General features: G+C 44.8%; 2 protein-coding genes across 2 annotated transcripts in view; one reads left to right on the top strand and one right to left on the bottom strand.

The window, feature by feature from the left end:
- The window catches only part of MACROD1 (mono-ADP ribosylhydrolase 1), a 710,025-nt gene that overhangs the window by 124,839 nt on the left and 570,636 nt on the right, over positions 1-14,550 (bottom strand). The gene's annotated exons all lie outside the window — the stretch shown is intronic.
- The window catches only part of OTUB1 (OTU deubiquitinase, ubiquitin aldehyde binding 1), a 33,075-nt gene that overhangs the window by 16,637 nt on the left and 1,888 nt on the right, over positions 1-14,550 (top strand). Inside the window, exon 6 of the mRNA XM_060254726.1 lies at positions 12,916-13,110. Coding sequence (XP_060110709.1) covers positions 12,916-13,110 — 195 coding nt within the window. The remainder of the gene's footprint in view (positions 1-12,915; positions 13,111-14,550) is intronic.

Raw genomic sequence — 14,550 nt, 5'->3', positions numbered from 1 at the left:
TGGAACTGGTATATTTGGACATTATAAAGTTAATCCTACTGGACAGTACTGTTGAAAGCAATTATAGAGGCCTAAAAAGGAAGAAATTTTTTTGAAAAAAGAGTAAGAAAAGTCGTGACCGCTATTTTGGATTTTTTTTAAAAATTGAAATATTAATATCTCAGCTTGGAGGGCCCCTAGAGCAGCGATTTTAGGCTGATTGGAAAGAGCAAGTCCTTCTCTTTTAAATCTGATACATAGTTTTCAATTTGTTGAGATCAAATTTTCGAGCATTTTTTTAATGTCAGATCACAAGCCAATACATACGAGGGCCATCTCTATGGAAAAGATGCAGGAGCTATGGAAGCAATGCTGATGAAAGGAATGAAGGAGCTCAAGAAAGAAATTAAAAAGGACATTGAAGCTAGTACAGTAGCTCTAGAGAAAAAATTTGAAGACCTTAAAAATGAAACTGTAGTAACATCAAAAAAAGTGAATGAGGTAGAGAAAAAAGTAAAAGGATATGATTCCACCTTAAAAAATGTGCAAGAGAAAGCTGTATTGCAGGACTGTAAATTGATGGAAAACCTGGTACGTCTTGAGAGGGGTACCTGAAAATGAACATGATCTGAAGGACTATATAATAAAAATTATTGTGGATTTTTTGGAAGATGATTTAGAAACATCAAAATACCAATATGACTATGTGTATAGAGTCAATTCCCTTTATGCCAAGAAGAATAAATTTCCAAGAGACGTAGTAGTAAATTTGTGACACAGGACATGGTGGGAAGAATTATAGCCAAAAACTTTGAAAACAACTTTGTGGTGGAAGGCAGCGTAGTGAGGATTATGAGAGAGCTGCCAAAGAAAGTACTGTCTGATAGAAAGACTTATAAAAAATTAACAGGAAAACTACGGGACAATGATATAAGGTATAGATGGATTTTACCAGAAGGTTTGAGTTTTGAACTCCAAGGCAGAAAGATTACAATTACAAGTGTACAAGAACTGAGAAGATTTTTGGAAGAACATAAAGAATTTGGCAACACAGCTTAAAGAAGAAAACATAATGAATTGCAAATTATTATCTTGGAATGTAAATGGACTAAATTCACCTCAAAAAAGAAAAGCAACATTTCAGTGGATTACAAAACAAAAATGCAACATAATTTGTCTACAAGAAGTTCACATTAAACAATTGGACTATAAATTTTTATGGAATAAGCAATTGGGTTTGGAATTTCATTCATTGGCTAAACAAAAAAAGAGAGGTGTACTTTTTATATTAAACAAGAATTATCAAAGATTTCAGGTTTTCACGGCTGGTAACATCATTAGGGTTTGTAGAATCTTTCGGGATCAAGTGCCGTGTTCTACTGGAGAAAGTTTTCCTTCCAGACGTTTCGTTCTCAGCTGCAGAGAACATCCTCAGTGGCGTTGCAGCCGGAGCAGGCGCTCTGACCTTCTTGGCTGCTGTGCATTGAGTGGGGCCAGGGCTGCTGGAGAGCTGCTATTTCTAGGCTGGAGGGGGTGTGATGAAAGGGCAATTGGTTTGTGGATGTGCCCATTGTTTGGTGGGGCTTCCTGGAAGGGTAGTGATAAGGAAACTGGCTGTTGAATGTGACCATTGTTCTGTGTTAATTGCTGGGAGGGTTGGAAGGGGTTTGAAGATAAGGAAGATGGTTGTTGACTGTGCTGATTGTTCTGTGGAATTTGCTGGTTGTTCTGAGACTTTCTGCAATTTATAGTCTGTAGGGTGTTTTGCAGAGCTGGGTACCAAGAATGGTGGATGAAAATGCCTTCTTCCTTTCTGTTAAAATTGTGCTGGTGTTTGTAAATCTCAATAGCTTCTCTGTTCAGGCGGGTGTGATAATGTGAGACCGTAGAAAGGACTTCAGTTCTTTCAAAGTGGATGACGTGGTCTCCTTCTTGAAGTGCATGTTCAGCTACAGCTGATTTTTCTGGCTGAAACAAGTGACATTGTCTCTTGTGTTCGGTGAGACGGGTGTTGATACTGCGTTGGGTAGTGCCAATGTAGACTGCACCACAGGAGCAGGGTATTTTGTAGACTCCAGGGGTTGAAAGTGGATCTCTCATATCTTTGGCCAAGCGCAGCATGTGGCGGATCTGTTGTGTGGGCTTGAAGACTGTGTCAATATTATGGCAATTTTGCCAATGCAGTCGGTGACAGATTTTATGTAAGGCAGGAAGGCTGTACCCACATTTGTACGTGGCTCGGGATTTGGTGTGGATGGTCTCCTGGGATGGAGGGCTCTTCTAATTTCTTGTTGGGATTATCCATTGGCCTGCAGTGACTGTTTGAGGTGGTGTAGTTCCTGTTGGAGTTGGCTTGGTTCACAGATGCATGATGCATGGTGAATGAGGGTTTTTACAACTGTACGTTTTTGGCGAGGATGATGATTGGAATTCTTATTTAGGTAGCGATCGGTGTGTGTGGGTTTCCTGAATACAGTGTGGCCGAGTTTTCCGTCATCTTTCCTGGTAATGAGGACGTCAAGAAAGGCAAGTTGACCATTGTTTTCTTTCTCCACGGTGAACTGGATACGAGGATGGACTGGATTCAGATGAAGGAGAAAGTTATTCAAAGCAGACTCTCCATGACTCCAGATGCCAAATTGTTTAAAAAATCGAGAATAAGTAAAGAGAAGTTGGAGGTATATTTGCAAAGAATTAATGTGACTCCACTGACAGAAAACGTGGAAAAAGTTTTAAATGATCCAATAGAAGAAATGGAAATTGAAGCAGCAATAAATGTAATGAAAATGGGGAAAGCACCTGGTCCAGATGGATTTACAACAAAATTTTATAAAGTCCTCAGAGAAGGGTTAACACTCAAACGGCATAAATTGAATATTATAAGAATGGAGGGGAAAGTACCTAATACGTGGAAAGAAGCGGTAATTTCTTTGATTCCAAAGGAAGATAGAGATGTCACTGATGTAAAAAATTATAGATCAATTTCATTGTTAAATGTGGATTATAAAATATATATGAGAATATTAGCAGAAAGACTTAAACAATTTTTGATGAAATTTATTAAAGAAGAGCAAGCAGGATTTCTTCCAAGGGGACAAATAAGAGATAATATTAGAACTGTTATAAATATTGTAGAATATTATGAAAGACATCCTAAAAAAGAAGTGGCGCTATTCTTTGCGGATGCAGAGAAAGCTTTTGATAATTTAAATTGGGACTTTATGTTTGCGGTGATGGAAAAATGGAAAAAAAGGGTGGTGGTGGTGGGGGGTGGGCTCCCTCTGGGAATCCTACCCCCCCAGGGAAAGTGCATGCGCAATACATAGCCTCTCCTCTCCCGGTGTAGTGAACGCCGCGTGGTCACTGTCTGGCTATGCCTGGCAGATGGTCACTGCAATGGCCTCTCCTGCATTACTGCATCCGTAGCAACACCTTCTCGCTGGTCCCCCCCGTTTTCACAGAGTTTGCTACGTCATGGTGCGACCGAAGTGTCCGGCGGTATAACCGGATGGGCAGGCTGGGCCCACCAACCTCGTCAGCCTAAGAGAAGGAAAACTCTAACATCAAACCCGGGCAGATAGAGCTCGTTAATGTAACACCTACCACCTGGAGGACTCACTGCCGGCGTCCCGGCTTACTGGGCCATGGCAGATGACCCCCAGGTGAAAGGGTGGAGCCAGTACCGCGCACACTGCGCTTCACCTAAAAAATTCCTCTGCGCAGGCCTGAAGGGCATATCCACACACACAACTCACAACGCATCAAGTCCTGCAGCGATAGGCAAGGGGCGAAACGGCAGGTGGAAGGTGCCACTGGAAGCCGCAGTCCCGATCCTGCATGTAGGCGGTTCAGGATATTGGTCGCCTGATGCTAACCCGGAGACGAAAGCATCTTTCGGCAGCACCCTGAACGACCAAGCAGCCTTATCTAGGGACAGCACTGCTTGCTCCACACGGAGAGGGGCCTAGAAAAGGTGGCCTAAACAAAGCTCGTCTCCCCCACCCCAGTTGGCTAGCCGCGGTCAACGGGCATCCTTACTTGCGGTCGAAAAATAACAACAAAGAAAAGGCATGCACCTGCCTCACAAAGTGTGCAAAGACTAAAGCTTGCGTGTTGGAACATCAGAACCATGCTTGACACAGTAGGCAGTGGTCGCCCTGAACGACGCTCTGCTCTAGTTGCCCACGAACTTCTCAGGTTGAATATCGACATAGCAGCTCTCAGTGAGGTCCGTTTCCCTGAGGAAGGTAGTCTTCAAGAACACGGTGCTGGCTATACCCTCTACTGGTCGGGTAAGTCAAAGGCTGAGAGCCGCCTTTCTGGCGTTGGCTTCATGGTCAGGAACTCCATTGCCTCCAAACTCGAAAACCTTCCAACAGGTCACTCAGATCGCATCATGTCCATGCGCCTCCCACTTCAAAACAAGCAGCATGCAACACTCTTCAGTGTGTATGCCCCAACCCTTCAAGCAGATCCTGCAGAAAAGAACAAGTTCTATGCTGATCTACACAACCTCATACGGAAAACCCCTACAGAGGACAAGGTGATCATCCTTGGCGACTTCAATGCCAGAGTAGGTAAAGACTCGGAAGCCTGGAAAGGAGTACTTGGCAAACACGGCATTGGAAACTGCAATGACAACGGGCGCCTCCTGCTAGAATTCTGCATGGAGCACCAGCTCACCATCACCAACACTATCTTCCAGCAGAAGAACAGTCTGAAGACAACCTGGATGCACCCACGGTCCAAGCATTGGCACCTTATCGACTACATTCTGGTGCGCCAGAGAGACCTTCGAGATGTCTTACACACCCGAGTAATGCCCAGCGCAGAATGTCATACGGATCATCGTCTTGTACGCTGCAATCTCCGTCTTCACTTTAAACCCACACCCAGGAGAGGAGGTATCCCTCGGAGGAAGTTTCAGGTTGGCAGCCTCCAGTCAGCCGAAGTTAAAGCTGCCTTCCAGGCAAAACTCCAGTCAAGAATTGAGGACCTCAGTTGCCCCACAGACCCTTCTCCAGAAGCACTCTGGGAACACCTAAAAACTACCATCCTGCAGATCTCTGAAGAAGTCCTCGGGTTCTCCACAAGGAAGAACAAGGACTGGTTTGATGAGAACAATCAAGAGATCCAAGAATTACTGGCAAAAAAGAGATCTGCCTACCAAGCACATCTTGCTCAGCCCTCCTGTCCTGGGAAAAAAGCAACCTTTCGCGCTGCATGTAGCAACCTCCAGCGCAAGCTTCGAGACATTCAGAACGAGTGGTGGACCAAGCTTGCAGAGAGAACCCAGCTGTGTGCAGACACTGGTGATTTAAGAGGGTTCTACGAAGCCCTGAAGGCAGTATATGGTCCATCATATCAGGCTCAGAGTCCCTTGCATAGTGCAGACGGCCAAGTGCTCCTCACAGACAAGGCATCCATACTGAACCGGTGGTCAGAGTATTTTCAGGTTCTCTTCAGTGCCAACCGCGTAGTTCAAGATTCAGCAATCCACCTCACCCCACTTCAACCGGTGAAAACAGAGTTGGATGAGATCCCCACCCTAGAAGAGACTGTTAAAGCCATCAAGCAACTGAAAAGTGGCAAGGCAGCAGGAGTTGATGGAATTCCACCAGAGATCTGGAAGCATGGGGGCACAGTACTACATAGCTCACTTCACAAAGTACTTGTCACCTGCTGGGAACAAGGCAAATTACCACAGGACTTTCGCGATGCAATCATCATCACCCTATACAAGAACAAAGGGGAAAAGTCAGACTGCTCCAACTACCGGGGGATAACCCTGCTCTCCATCGCAGGCAAAATCCTTGCCAGAATACTCCTGAACAGACTGGTGCCCACCATTGCAGAAGAACTCCTCCCAGAGAGCCAGTGCGGCTTCAGAGCTAACAGGAGCACCACCGACATGGTATTTGTTCTCAGGCAGCTCCAAGAGAAATGCAGGGAACAGAACAAGGGTCTGTATGTGACTTTTGTCGACCTTACCAAAGCTTTCGATACCGTTAGCAGGAAAGGCCTGTGGCAAATCTTGGAACGTTTAGGATGTCCCCCAAGGTTCCTCAGCATGATCATCCAGCTACATGAAGACCAGCGAGGCCAAGTCAGACACTGCAACGACCTCTCGGAGCCCTTCCCAATAGGCACAGGTGTAAAGCAAGGCTGCGTTCTCGCGCCAACTCTCTTTACGATCTTCTTTAGCATGATGCTTCAAAGAGCCGCAGTAGATCTAGATGAGGACGATGGTGTCTACATCCGCTATCGCACCGATGGCAGCCTGTTCAACCTGAGGCGACTAAAGGCACACTCCAAGACAATGGAAAAACTCATCCGAGAGCTACTGTTTGCTGATGATGCTGCACTCGTCTCCCACTCGGTATCAGCTCTGCAGCATATGACGTCCTGCTTTGCAGAGGCTGCCAAGCTATTCGGCCTAGAAGTTAGTCTGAAGAAGACAGAAGTTCTCCACCAGCCTGCACCCCAGGAAGATTATCACCCTCCCTGCATCACTGTGGGTGAATCAGTTCTGAAGACAGTCCAGCAGTTCAGCTACCTGGGGTGCATCATCTCCTCAGATGCCAAGATCGACAAGGAGATTGACAACAGGCTGGCAAAGGCAAACCGTGCATTTGGCCGACTGCACAAAAGAGTGTGGAGCAACAAGCATCTGAAAAAAGGCACAAAGATCAATGTTTACAAAGCGGTTGTGATGACAACCCTCATCTATGGCTCCGAATCGTGGGTTTTATACCGTCATCACCTGCGACTCCTTGAGCGCTTTCATCAGCGCTGCCTTCGCACCATCCTCAACATCCACTGGAGTGACTTTGTGACCAACACTGAAGTCCTCAAGTGGGCAGAGGTTACCAGCATCGAGGCACTGCTGTTGAAGACGCAGCTGCGCTGGGCAGGGCATATTTCTAGGATGGAAAACCACCGCCTTCCCAAGATTGCCCTGTATGGCGAACTCTCCACCGGCCATCGAAATAGAGGGGCACCAAAGAAGAGGTACAAGGACTCCTTGAAGAAATCCCTTAGCACCTGTCACATCAACCATCACCAGTGGTCTGACCTAGCCTCAGATCGCAAAGCATGGAGGCACACCATCCACCAGGCTGTCTCTTCCTTTGAGAACACACGCATAGCTGGTCTTGAGGACAAAAGGAGATTGAGGAAGAATCGCACTGCTACAGGACCAACCCTAAATCAGACTTTTCCCTGCAGCCGCTGTGGCCGGACCTGCCTGTCCCACATTGGTCTTGTCAGCCACCAGCGAGCCTGCAGCAAACGTGGACTATTGCACCCTTCTTAAATCTTCGTTCGCGAAGCCAAGCCGAGAGAGAGAGAGAGAGAGATGGAAAAATTGAGATTGGGAGAGAATTTTATTAGAATGGTGAGAGCAATATATACTGAACAATGGGCAAGACTTTGTATTAATACAGATTTAACGGAGTATATGATGATCAGCAAAGGAACAAGACAAGGTTGCCCTCTATCTCCGTTGTTGTTTATAATGACTTTAGAAATTTTGCTGATGCAAATACAGGAAGATAAAGAGATAGAGGGACTGAAATTGAAGGGATTTTCCTATAAATATAGAGCATTTGCTGATGATGTTATGTTCATAAATGAAAACCCATTAAAAGTAACGCCACTGCTCTTGAGTAAAATACAAGAATATGGAGAATTGGCTGGATTTTATATAAATAAAGAGAAATCAAAAATTTTGTGTAAAAATATGAGAATTGAAAAACAGAAAGAATTACAGAGCTCAACGGAGTGTGAAGTTACGTCTAAAGTAAAATATCTAGGTGTGGAAATTACCATAAAAATATTGACTTGTATAAAAATAACTATGAAAAGTTATGGCACAAAGTGGAAGAAGATATGTTAAAATGGAATAGACTCAATTTGTCGTTATTGGGAAGAATAGCCGCAATAAAAATGAATATTTTACAGAGAATAATGTACTTGTTTCAAACTATTCCAATTGTGAAGGACAATAAACAATTTAATAAATGGCAAAGGAAGATTTCGGAATTTGTGTGGGCTGGGAAGAAACCAAGAATTAAAATGAAAGTGTTAACAGATGCTAAAGAAAGAGGTGGATTTCAACTACCAGATTTAAAACTATATCATGAGGCGGTGTGCTTGGTGTGGATAAAAGAATGGATAATGTTGTTAAATAAAAAACTTTTAGCATTAGAAGGACATGGAAACAAATTTGGGTGGCACGCATATATGTATTACGGTATAAGTAAAATGGACGGCTTCTCACACCACTATATAAGGAGAAATCTGTTAAATACATGGATAAAATATAAAAAATATGGAGATGAGAGAAAACCGTTGTGGATAGTGCCAATGGAAGTAATAAAAATATATGCTGAATGTGAAGGAAAGTGGCTATCATATGGTCAAATATTGAAAATCCAAGGTGGTAAAATCGAATTAAAGACAGCAGAATTAAGTAATAAATATGATTGGTTTCAAATTCAACAAATTAAGAACTTGGTGGAAAGTGACATTAAAATTGAAGGAATAAGAAGAGAGCAAATCGAATTGGAAAAAGTTCTGCTTGGAGACAATGAAAGGTTGATTTCAAAACTATATAAACTATTACTGAAATGGTCTACTGAAGATGAAGTAGTAAAATCTCAAATGATAAAATGGGAAATTAATGTTAATAAAGAAATACAGATGGAAACATGGGAATATTTGTGGAAGAACTCTATGAAAATTTCGACATGTTATAGTATCAAAGAAAACTGTTATAAAATGATGTACAGGTAGTATATGACTCCTAAAAAGCTAGCAAAAATGAACAATAAGATGCCAGATAGATGTTGGAAATGTAAAGAGCATGAAGGTTCTTTCTACCATATGTGGTGGACTTGTGAAAGAGCGAAACAGTTTTGGCAAATGATTCAACAAGAAATTTCTAGAATCTTGGGATATGAATTTAAGAGAACTCAGAGACTTTCCTATTGGGATTACAAATGGAGAAATTTCCAAAAGAAGATAGAACTGTTATTTGGTACTTGCTTTCAGCTGCTAGGGCATTATATGCGCAGTTATGGAAGCAAGATAAAATACCAGAAAAATGGGACTGGATTGTAAAAGTTATGTCATGGAGTGAAATGGACAAACTGATAAGAATCTTGAGAGACTATGAGTTAGAGGGATTTAAAAGGGATTGGGATAAATTTAGAAAGTACATAGAAAAATAATGGAAAATAAAAGGACACTGGGTGATTTTTGAGAATACCACTTAGGTTTTCAGAAGAAGAAAGAAGATGAATTATAACAACTGGGTGGGACTTTATAAAGAATAAGAAATGGTGTTTTTTAATTTCTTTGCAAAACAATATATATATATTTTCTTTTTATTATTATTAAGCTTCTTTTAAAGTTAAAGATACCTTTTGATATTAGAAGTTTAGGTAACTGACACCGGCAGAAGTCAAGATTTGGGGGGAGGGGAGGAGGGGAAAGTATAATGTTTGGGGAAGGTAGTAAGTGTTAATATTTTATTAGAACTGGGTATAATTACCATATATTACCAAATAAAATTGTGTTTAAATGAACACAAGTTATTGAGGAAGACTCAGCATGGGTTCTGTAAGGGAAGATCTTGCCTCACTAACCTGTTACAGTTCTTTGAGGGGGTGAACAAACGTGGACAAAGGGGACCCAATAGATGTTGTTTACCTTGACTTCCAGAAAGCTTTTGATAAAGTTCCTCATCAAAGGCTCTTTAGAAAGCTCGAGAGTCATGGAGTAAAAGGACAGGTCGTCTTGGGAATCAAAAACTGGCTAATTAATAGGAAGCAGAGAGTGAGTATAAATGGGCAGTCTTCGCAGTGGAGAATGGTAAGCAGTGGGGTGCCGCAGGGCTCAGTACTGGGTCCCATGCTCTTTAACTTGTTCATTAATGATTTGGAGTTGGGAGTGAGCAGTGAAGTGGCCAAGTTTGCAGATGACACTAAATTGTTCAGGGTGGTGAGAACCAGAGAGGATTGTGAGGCACTCCAAAGGGATCTGTTGAGGCTGGGTGAATGGGCGCCAACGTGGCAGATGAGGTTCAATGTGGCCAAGTGCAAAGTAATGCACATTGGGGCCAAAAATCCCAGCTACAGATACAAGCTGATGGGGTGTGAACTGGCAGAGATTGACCAAGAGAGAGATCTTGGGGTCATGGTAGATAACTCACTGAAAATGTCAAGACAGTGTGCGATTGCAATAAAAAAGGCAAACACCATGCTGGGAATTATTAGGAAGGGAACTGAAAACAAATCAGCCAGTATCATAATGCCGATGTATAAATCGATGGTGCGGTCTCATTTGGAATACTGTGTACAATTCTGGTCACTGCACCTCAAAAAGGATATTATAGCATTGGAAAAAGTGCAGAAAAGGTCAACTAGAATGATTAAAGGTTTGGAACACTTTCCCTATGAAGAAAGGTTAAAACGCTTGGGGCTCTTCAGCTTGGAGAAACGTCGACTGCGGGGTGACATGATAGAGGTTTACAAGACTATGCATGGGATGGAGAAAGTAGAGAAAGAAGTACTTTTCTCCCTTTCTCACAATACAAGAACTCATGGGCATTCAATGAAATTGCTGAGCATTCGGGTTAAAACAGATAAAAGGAAGTACTTCTTCACCCAAAGGGTGATTAACATGTGGAATTCACTGCCACAGGAGGTGGTGGCAGCTACAAGCATAGACAGCTTCAAGAGGGGATTGGATAAAAATATGGAGCAGAGGTCCATCAGTGGCTATTAGCCACAGTATATTATTGGGACTGTCTGGGGCAGTGATGCTCTGTATTCTTGGTGCTTGGGGAGGGGCAAAGGTTAAGGGCTTCTAGACCCACTTGTGAACCTCCTGATGGCACTTGTGGTTTTGGCGGGGGTTTTTGGCCACTATGTAACACAGAGTGTTGGACTGGATGGGCCATTGGCCTGATCCAACATGGCTTCTCTTATGTTCTTATGTTATGTTCTTAAGCAGATGCTCTGCCAACTGAGGCAATTTGCTGATAGAGCAAGTGGAGAAACAAACCACAGTCTCGGACCTGCTGGCCTCCTTCAACAACCAGAGCACCTCAGATACCTGGTGGTGTAATGGGGTTAGACAAATTCATGGAGGCAGGTGTGGCTGTACTTGTTAAATGGAACCTCCATGTCCAGAGATGACATTCTTCCTCTGAATCCCATTTGCTGTGGGGAGAAGCAACAGGGGGACAGCTCTGTTGCCGTCTTGTCCTGCTGGTGGGTTCCGTGATAAGAGCTGGCATGCCATCATTGGGAATGCATTGGTGGGCTCATTGCCTGGTTGAGGGAGACAGGGTTTCCTCTTGGTATTAGTATCAGTACTGAAATGGAACATCCACGTCGAGAGGTAGTACAGAGCAGGTTGGCAGGAACAGCAGAGGGGGCTCTCCTTGGGAACTTCTTGGAAATATCTGAGTTGCTAGTCTCGGGAGCAGGGTGGTGGATTAGGTAGCCCATAGTCTGGCCAGGCAGGGCTGCACTCCAGTCCCAAGCTGCTAAGGCACGACAGCTGGACAGAAAGTAGCCTCTGGACACCTAGTTTGGTATAGTGGTTAAGAGCGGCGGACTCTAATCTGGAGAAGCGAGTTTGATTCCCCACTCCTTCACATGCAGCTACTGGGTGACCTTGGATCAGTCACAGTTCTCTCAGAGCAGTTCTCAGCTCTCTCAGCCCCACCTAACCCACAGGGTGTCTTTTGTGGGGAGAGGAAGGGAAGGAGATTGGAAAGCCACTCTGAGACTCTCCTGGGTAGTGAAAGGTGGGGTATAAAACCAACTCTTTTCCTCCAAAGAAGGGAGAGGTCTGCTGATCAGTTCGGCCAACTTCTGCCAATTCCTTTCAATGCTGAACCTCAATCTGCCTTCCTTATCCTGTTTGTTGCAGACATGGACACTCTGATATCCTAGCGTAGCCTTGGTGAGAATGAATAGAGCTGCTTTTGAGGCTCCTTCGAGGGAGCAGTTTAGGCATGTCCAGGGCTTTTTTTGAGCAGGAACACACAGGCGGACTCTAATCTGTTCCTGCTGGCTTGGCATCGGGGTGTGGCCTAATATGTAAATAAGTTCCTGCTGGGCTTTCCCCACAGAAAGCCCTGTGCAAAACAGTGGTGATGCCAGGGGGTGTGACCTAATATGCAAATGAGTTCCTGCTGGGCTTTTTCTACAAATAAAGCTCTGGGCATGTCTGTGTGTGACAGAGAGACCAAAGGGCTCCATGCCTGTGACAAATTCACTCTCCCAACTTCCTTTCTCCACACCTGCATCAGAAATAAGCAGAAGGGTCTAGTGCAGCCGTCTCCACCACGGTGCCCGTGTATCTGCCAGCATCTTTCTTGGTACCCGGCAAGTGTTTTTAGAAAGTGGGTGGGACTTCTGCCCAGCGGGCCTTCTTATTCCCCCTCGTTGATCTGATTGGCTGTGCAGTTGCAAAATATAAATATATATGTATGTATGTATTTGGCAACAGCTGCAACAACAGCACCAAGGTCTTCACTGCTCAACTGAAGATAAGCTGTACATAAGCAAGAAAATACTTTTGAACAGTATGTTCATTTCAAAAGGCACCCTGTTAAAGAGACCTGCTTGAAACATTGAAGAGTTTCTGTTAAGAGTTACGCATCACCTCACTCCCTGGCATTTTGTGTTTGGCCCCGCTTTTTGCAGCAGCCATTTTGAGGTTGCGCCAGCTTCCCTATGTCAAATTCCAGAGATGCCTGCAGGCCCAAAAATGTTGGTGACCCCCCCCCCCGGCCTGTTCCCTTGAACTGCTCCAGAAAGGCGTGAGTGGTTCTCCTCCCCCCCCCCCACAAATGCTATCCCTGTGACCAGATAGGCCCCCTCTTGCTTGGCCTGAGCCTTGTCTCTTCCCCTGCAGTTCATGGACCTGATAGAACAAGTGGAGAAACAAACCACAGTCTCGGACCTGCTGGCCTCCTTCAACGACCAGAGCACCTCAGATTACCTGGTGGTGTACCTGCGACTGCTCACCTCCGGGTACCTGCAGCGCGAGAACAAGTTTTTTGAGCACTTCATCGAGGGAGGGCGCAGCATAAAGGAGTTCTGCCAGCAGGTGAGGACCGCTGGGTGATGGGGTGGGGAGGAAGATCTGTTGCGAGGACTGGATCATTCTGCCAGAGAGGAAGAGGCTTCTAGATAGCTGTCCTTTTCTTGCTTCCGGAGAGAATCCGGGATGCTTTGGACCAGCAATTCTTCCTGAAAGTTTACCTGGCCACCCTTTCCATATGAGATCCTTATTGTTTTCAGCTTTCTATTTTGTTGGAGTTTTCTAGTCCTTAAGGAGCAAGCAAAACATGTATGGATACCAGAGTTCCCTCTAAGCTGTGGAGTCTTGTGAGCCAAAATTCTACTTCCTGAGCTGCTGGCATCAAAGCTGTGAGCCGCTGCATAAATCAGTTTGCTCTGGGGTCATTTTTTTCCTGAGCTAAGACAAAAGTGTGTGAGCCAGAGGCGAAAAAACTGTGAGCTGGCTCACACAAAGTCAGCTTAGAGAGGACCTTTATAGGTGCTGTCTGCTGAAAAATAAGAGCTTTAGGACTTTGTGCCAGAGGCAAGCCATCGCTTTCCTCATTCTCTCTTCGGCCTGTAAAAGCCTCTGCTCCTGTGACCTTCTTGCTTCCTGGATGCTGCCCTAAACTGCTTCCTGACCGCCTGCCTCTCTAAAGCTAGGATATTGTTTGTGAACCCCAATACAAATGTTTAAACCTGTGAGGCTAAACTGGGGGAGACTAGGAAATGAGGCTGGCCTCCTGCTGATCCTGGAGGTTGGGCCCCACCCCGTTGTGGCTGCAGGGCTTTTTTTGTAGCGGGAACTCTTTTGCATATTAGGCCCCACCCCCTGATGCCAAGCCAATCCTCTTGGAGCTTACAGCAGGCCCTGTATTAAGAGCCCTGTAAGCTCTTGGAGCACTGGCTACATCAGGGGCGAGGGCCTAATATGCAAAGGAGCTCCTGCTAGAATTCCACCCCTGGCTACATCAGAGATGTGCGGCCTAATATGCAAAGGAGTTCCTGCTACAAAAAAAGCCCCGGCTGTCCTTCTCTTCCCACTTTGTGAGAGTTGTGGACTACATCAGACTGAGCATAGAGGGTGCCACTTGAAGCAAAACAAGACAATAGATCCAGTTGCTCAAAACCTCTTAAATATTTACTGAAGATTCTCAGCACAGGATCGGCATAGGCAGGGGGTGTAAAGGAGCAAAAAGCACAGAATGTCTTCAGGAGCCCTTGCCAAGAGGAGGACCGTGAGACCTCCAAGTGTCCTGTGCCATCTGGCACAGAAATGTCAGAGAGAAGGTCAAACCAAGAGCCGTGCAAGATTTGTGTATTTGTAGGATCATGAGGAGCCCCTGCAGTACTGTAGTCAGAGCCCTCTGCTCACAACCTGAGTTGGATCCCAGCGGAAGCTGGATCAGGTAGACAGCCCAAGGTTGACTCAGCCTTCCATCCTTCCGAGGTCAGTAAAATGAGTGCCCAGCTTGCTGGGGGCAAA

The sequence above is a fragment of the Heteronotia binoei genome, chromosome 1, assembly GCF_032191835.1.
Source record: "Heteronotia binoei isolate CCM8104 ecotype False Entrance Well chromosome 1, APGP_CSIRO_Hbin_v1, whole genome shotgun sequence".
Taxonomy (NCBI): domain Eukaryota; kingdom Metazoa; phylum Chordata; class Lepidosauria; order Squamata; family Gekkonidae; genus Heteronotia; species Heteronotia binoei.
Note: the sequence above shows the minus strand (reverse complement) of the source record. Positions and strands in the feature narration are given on the sequence as shown.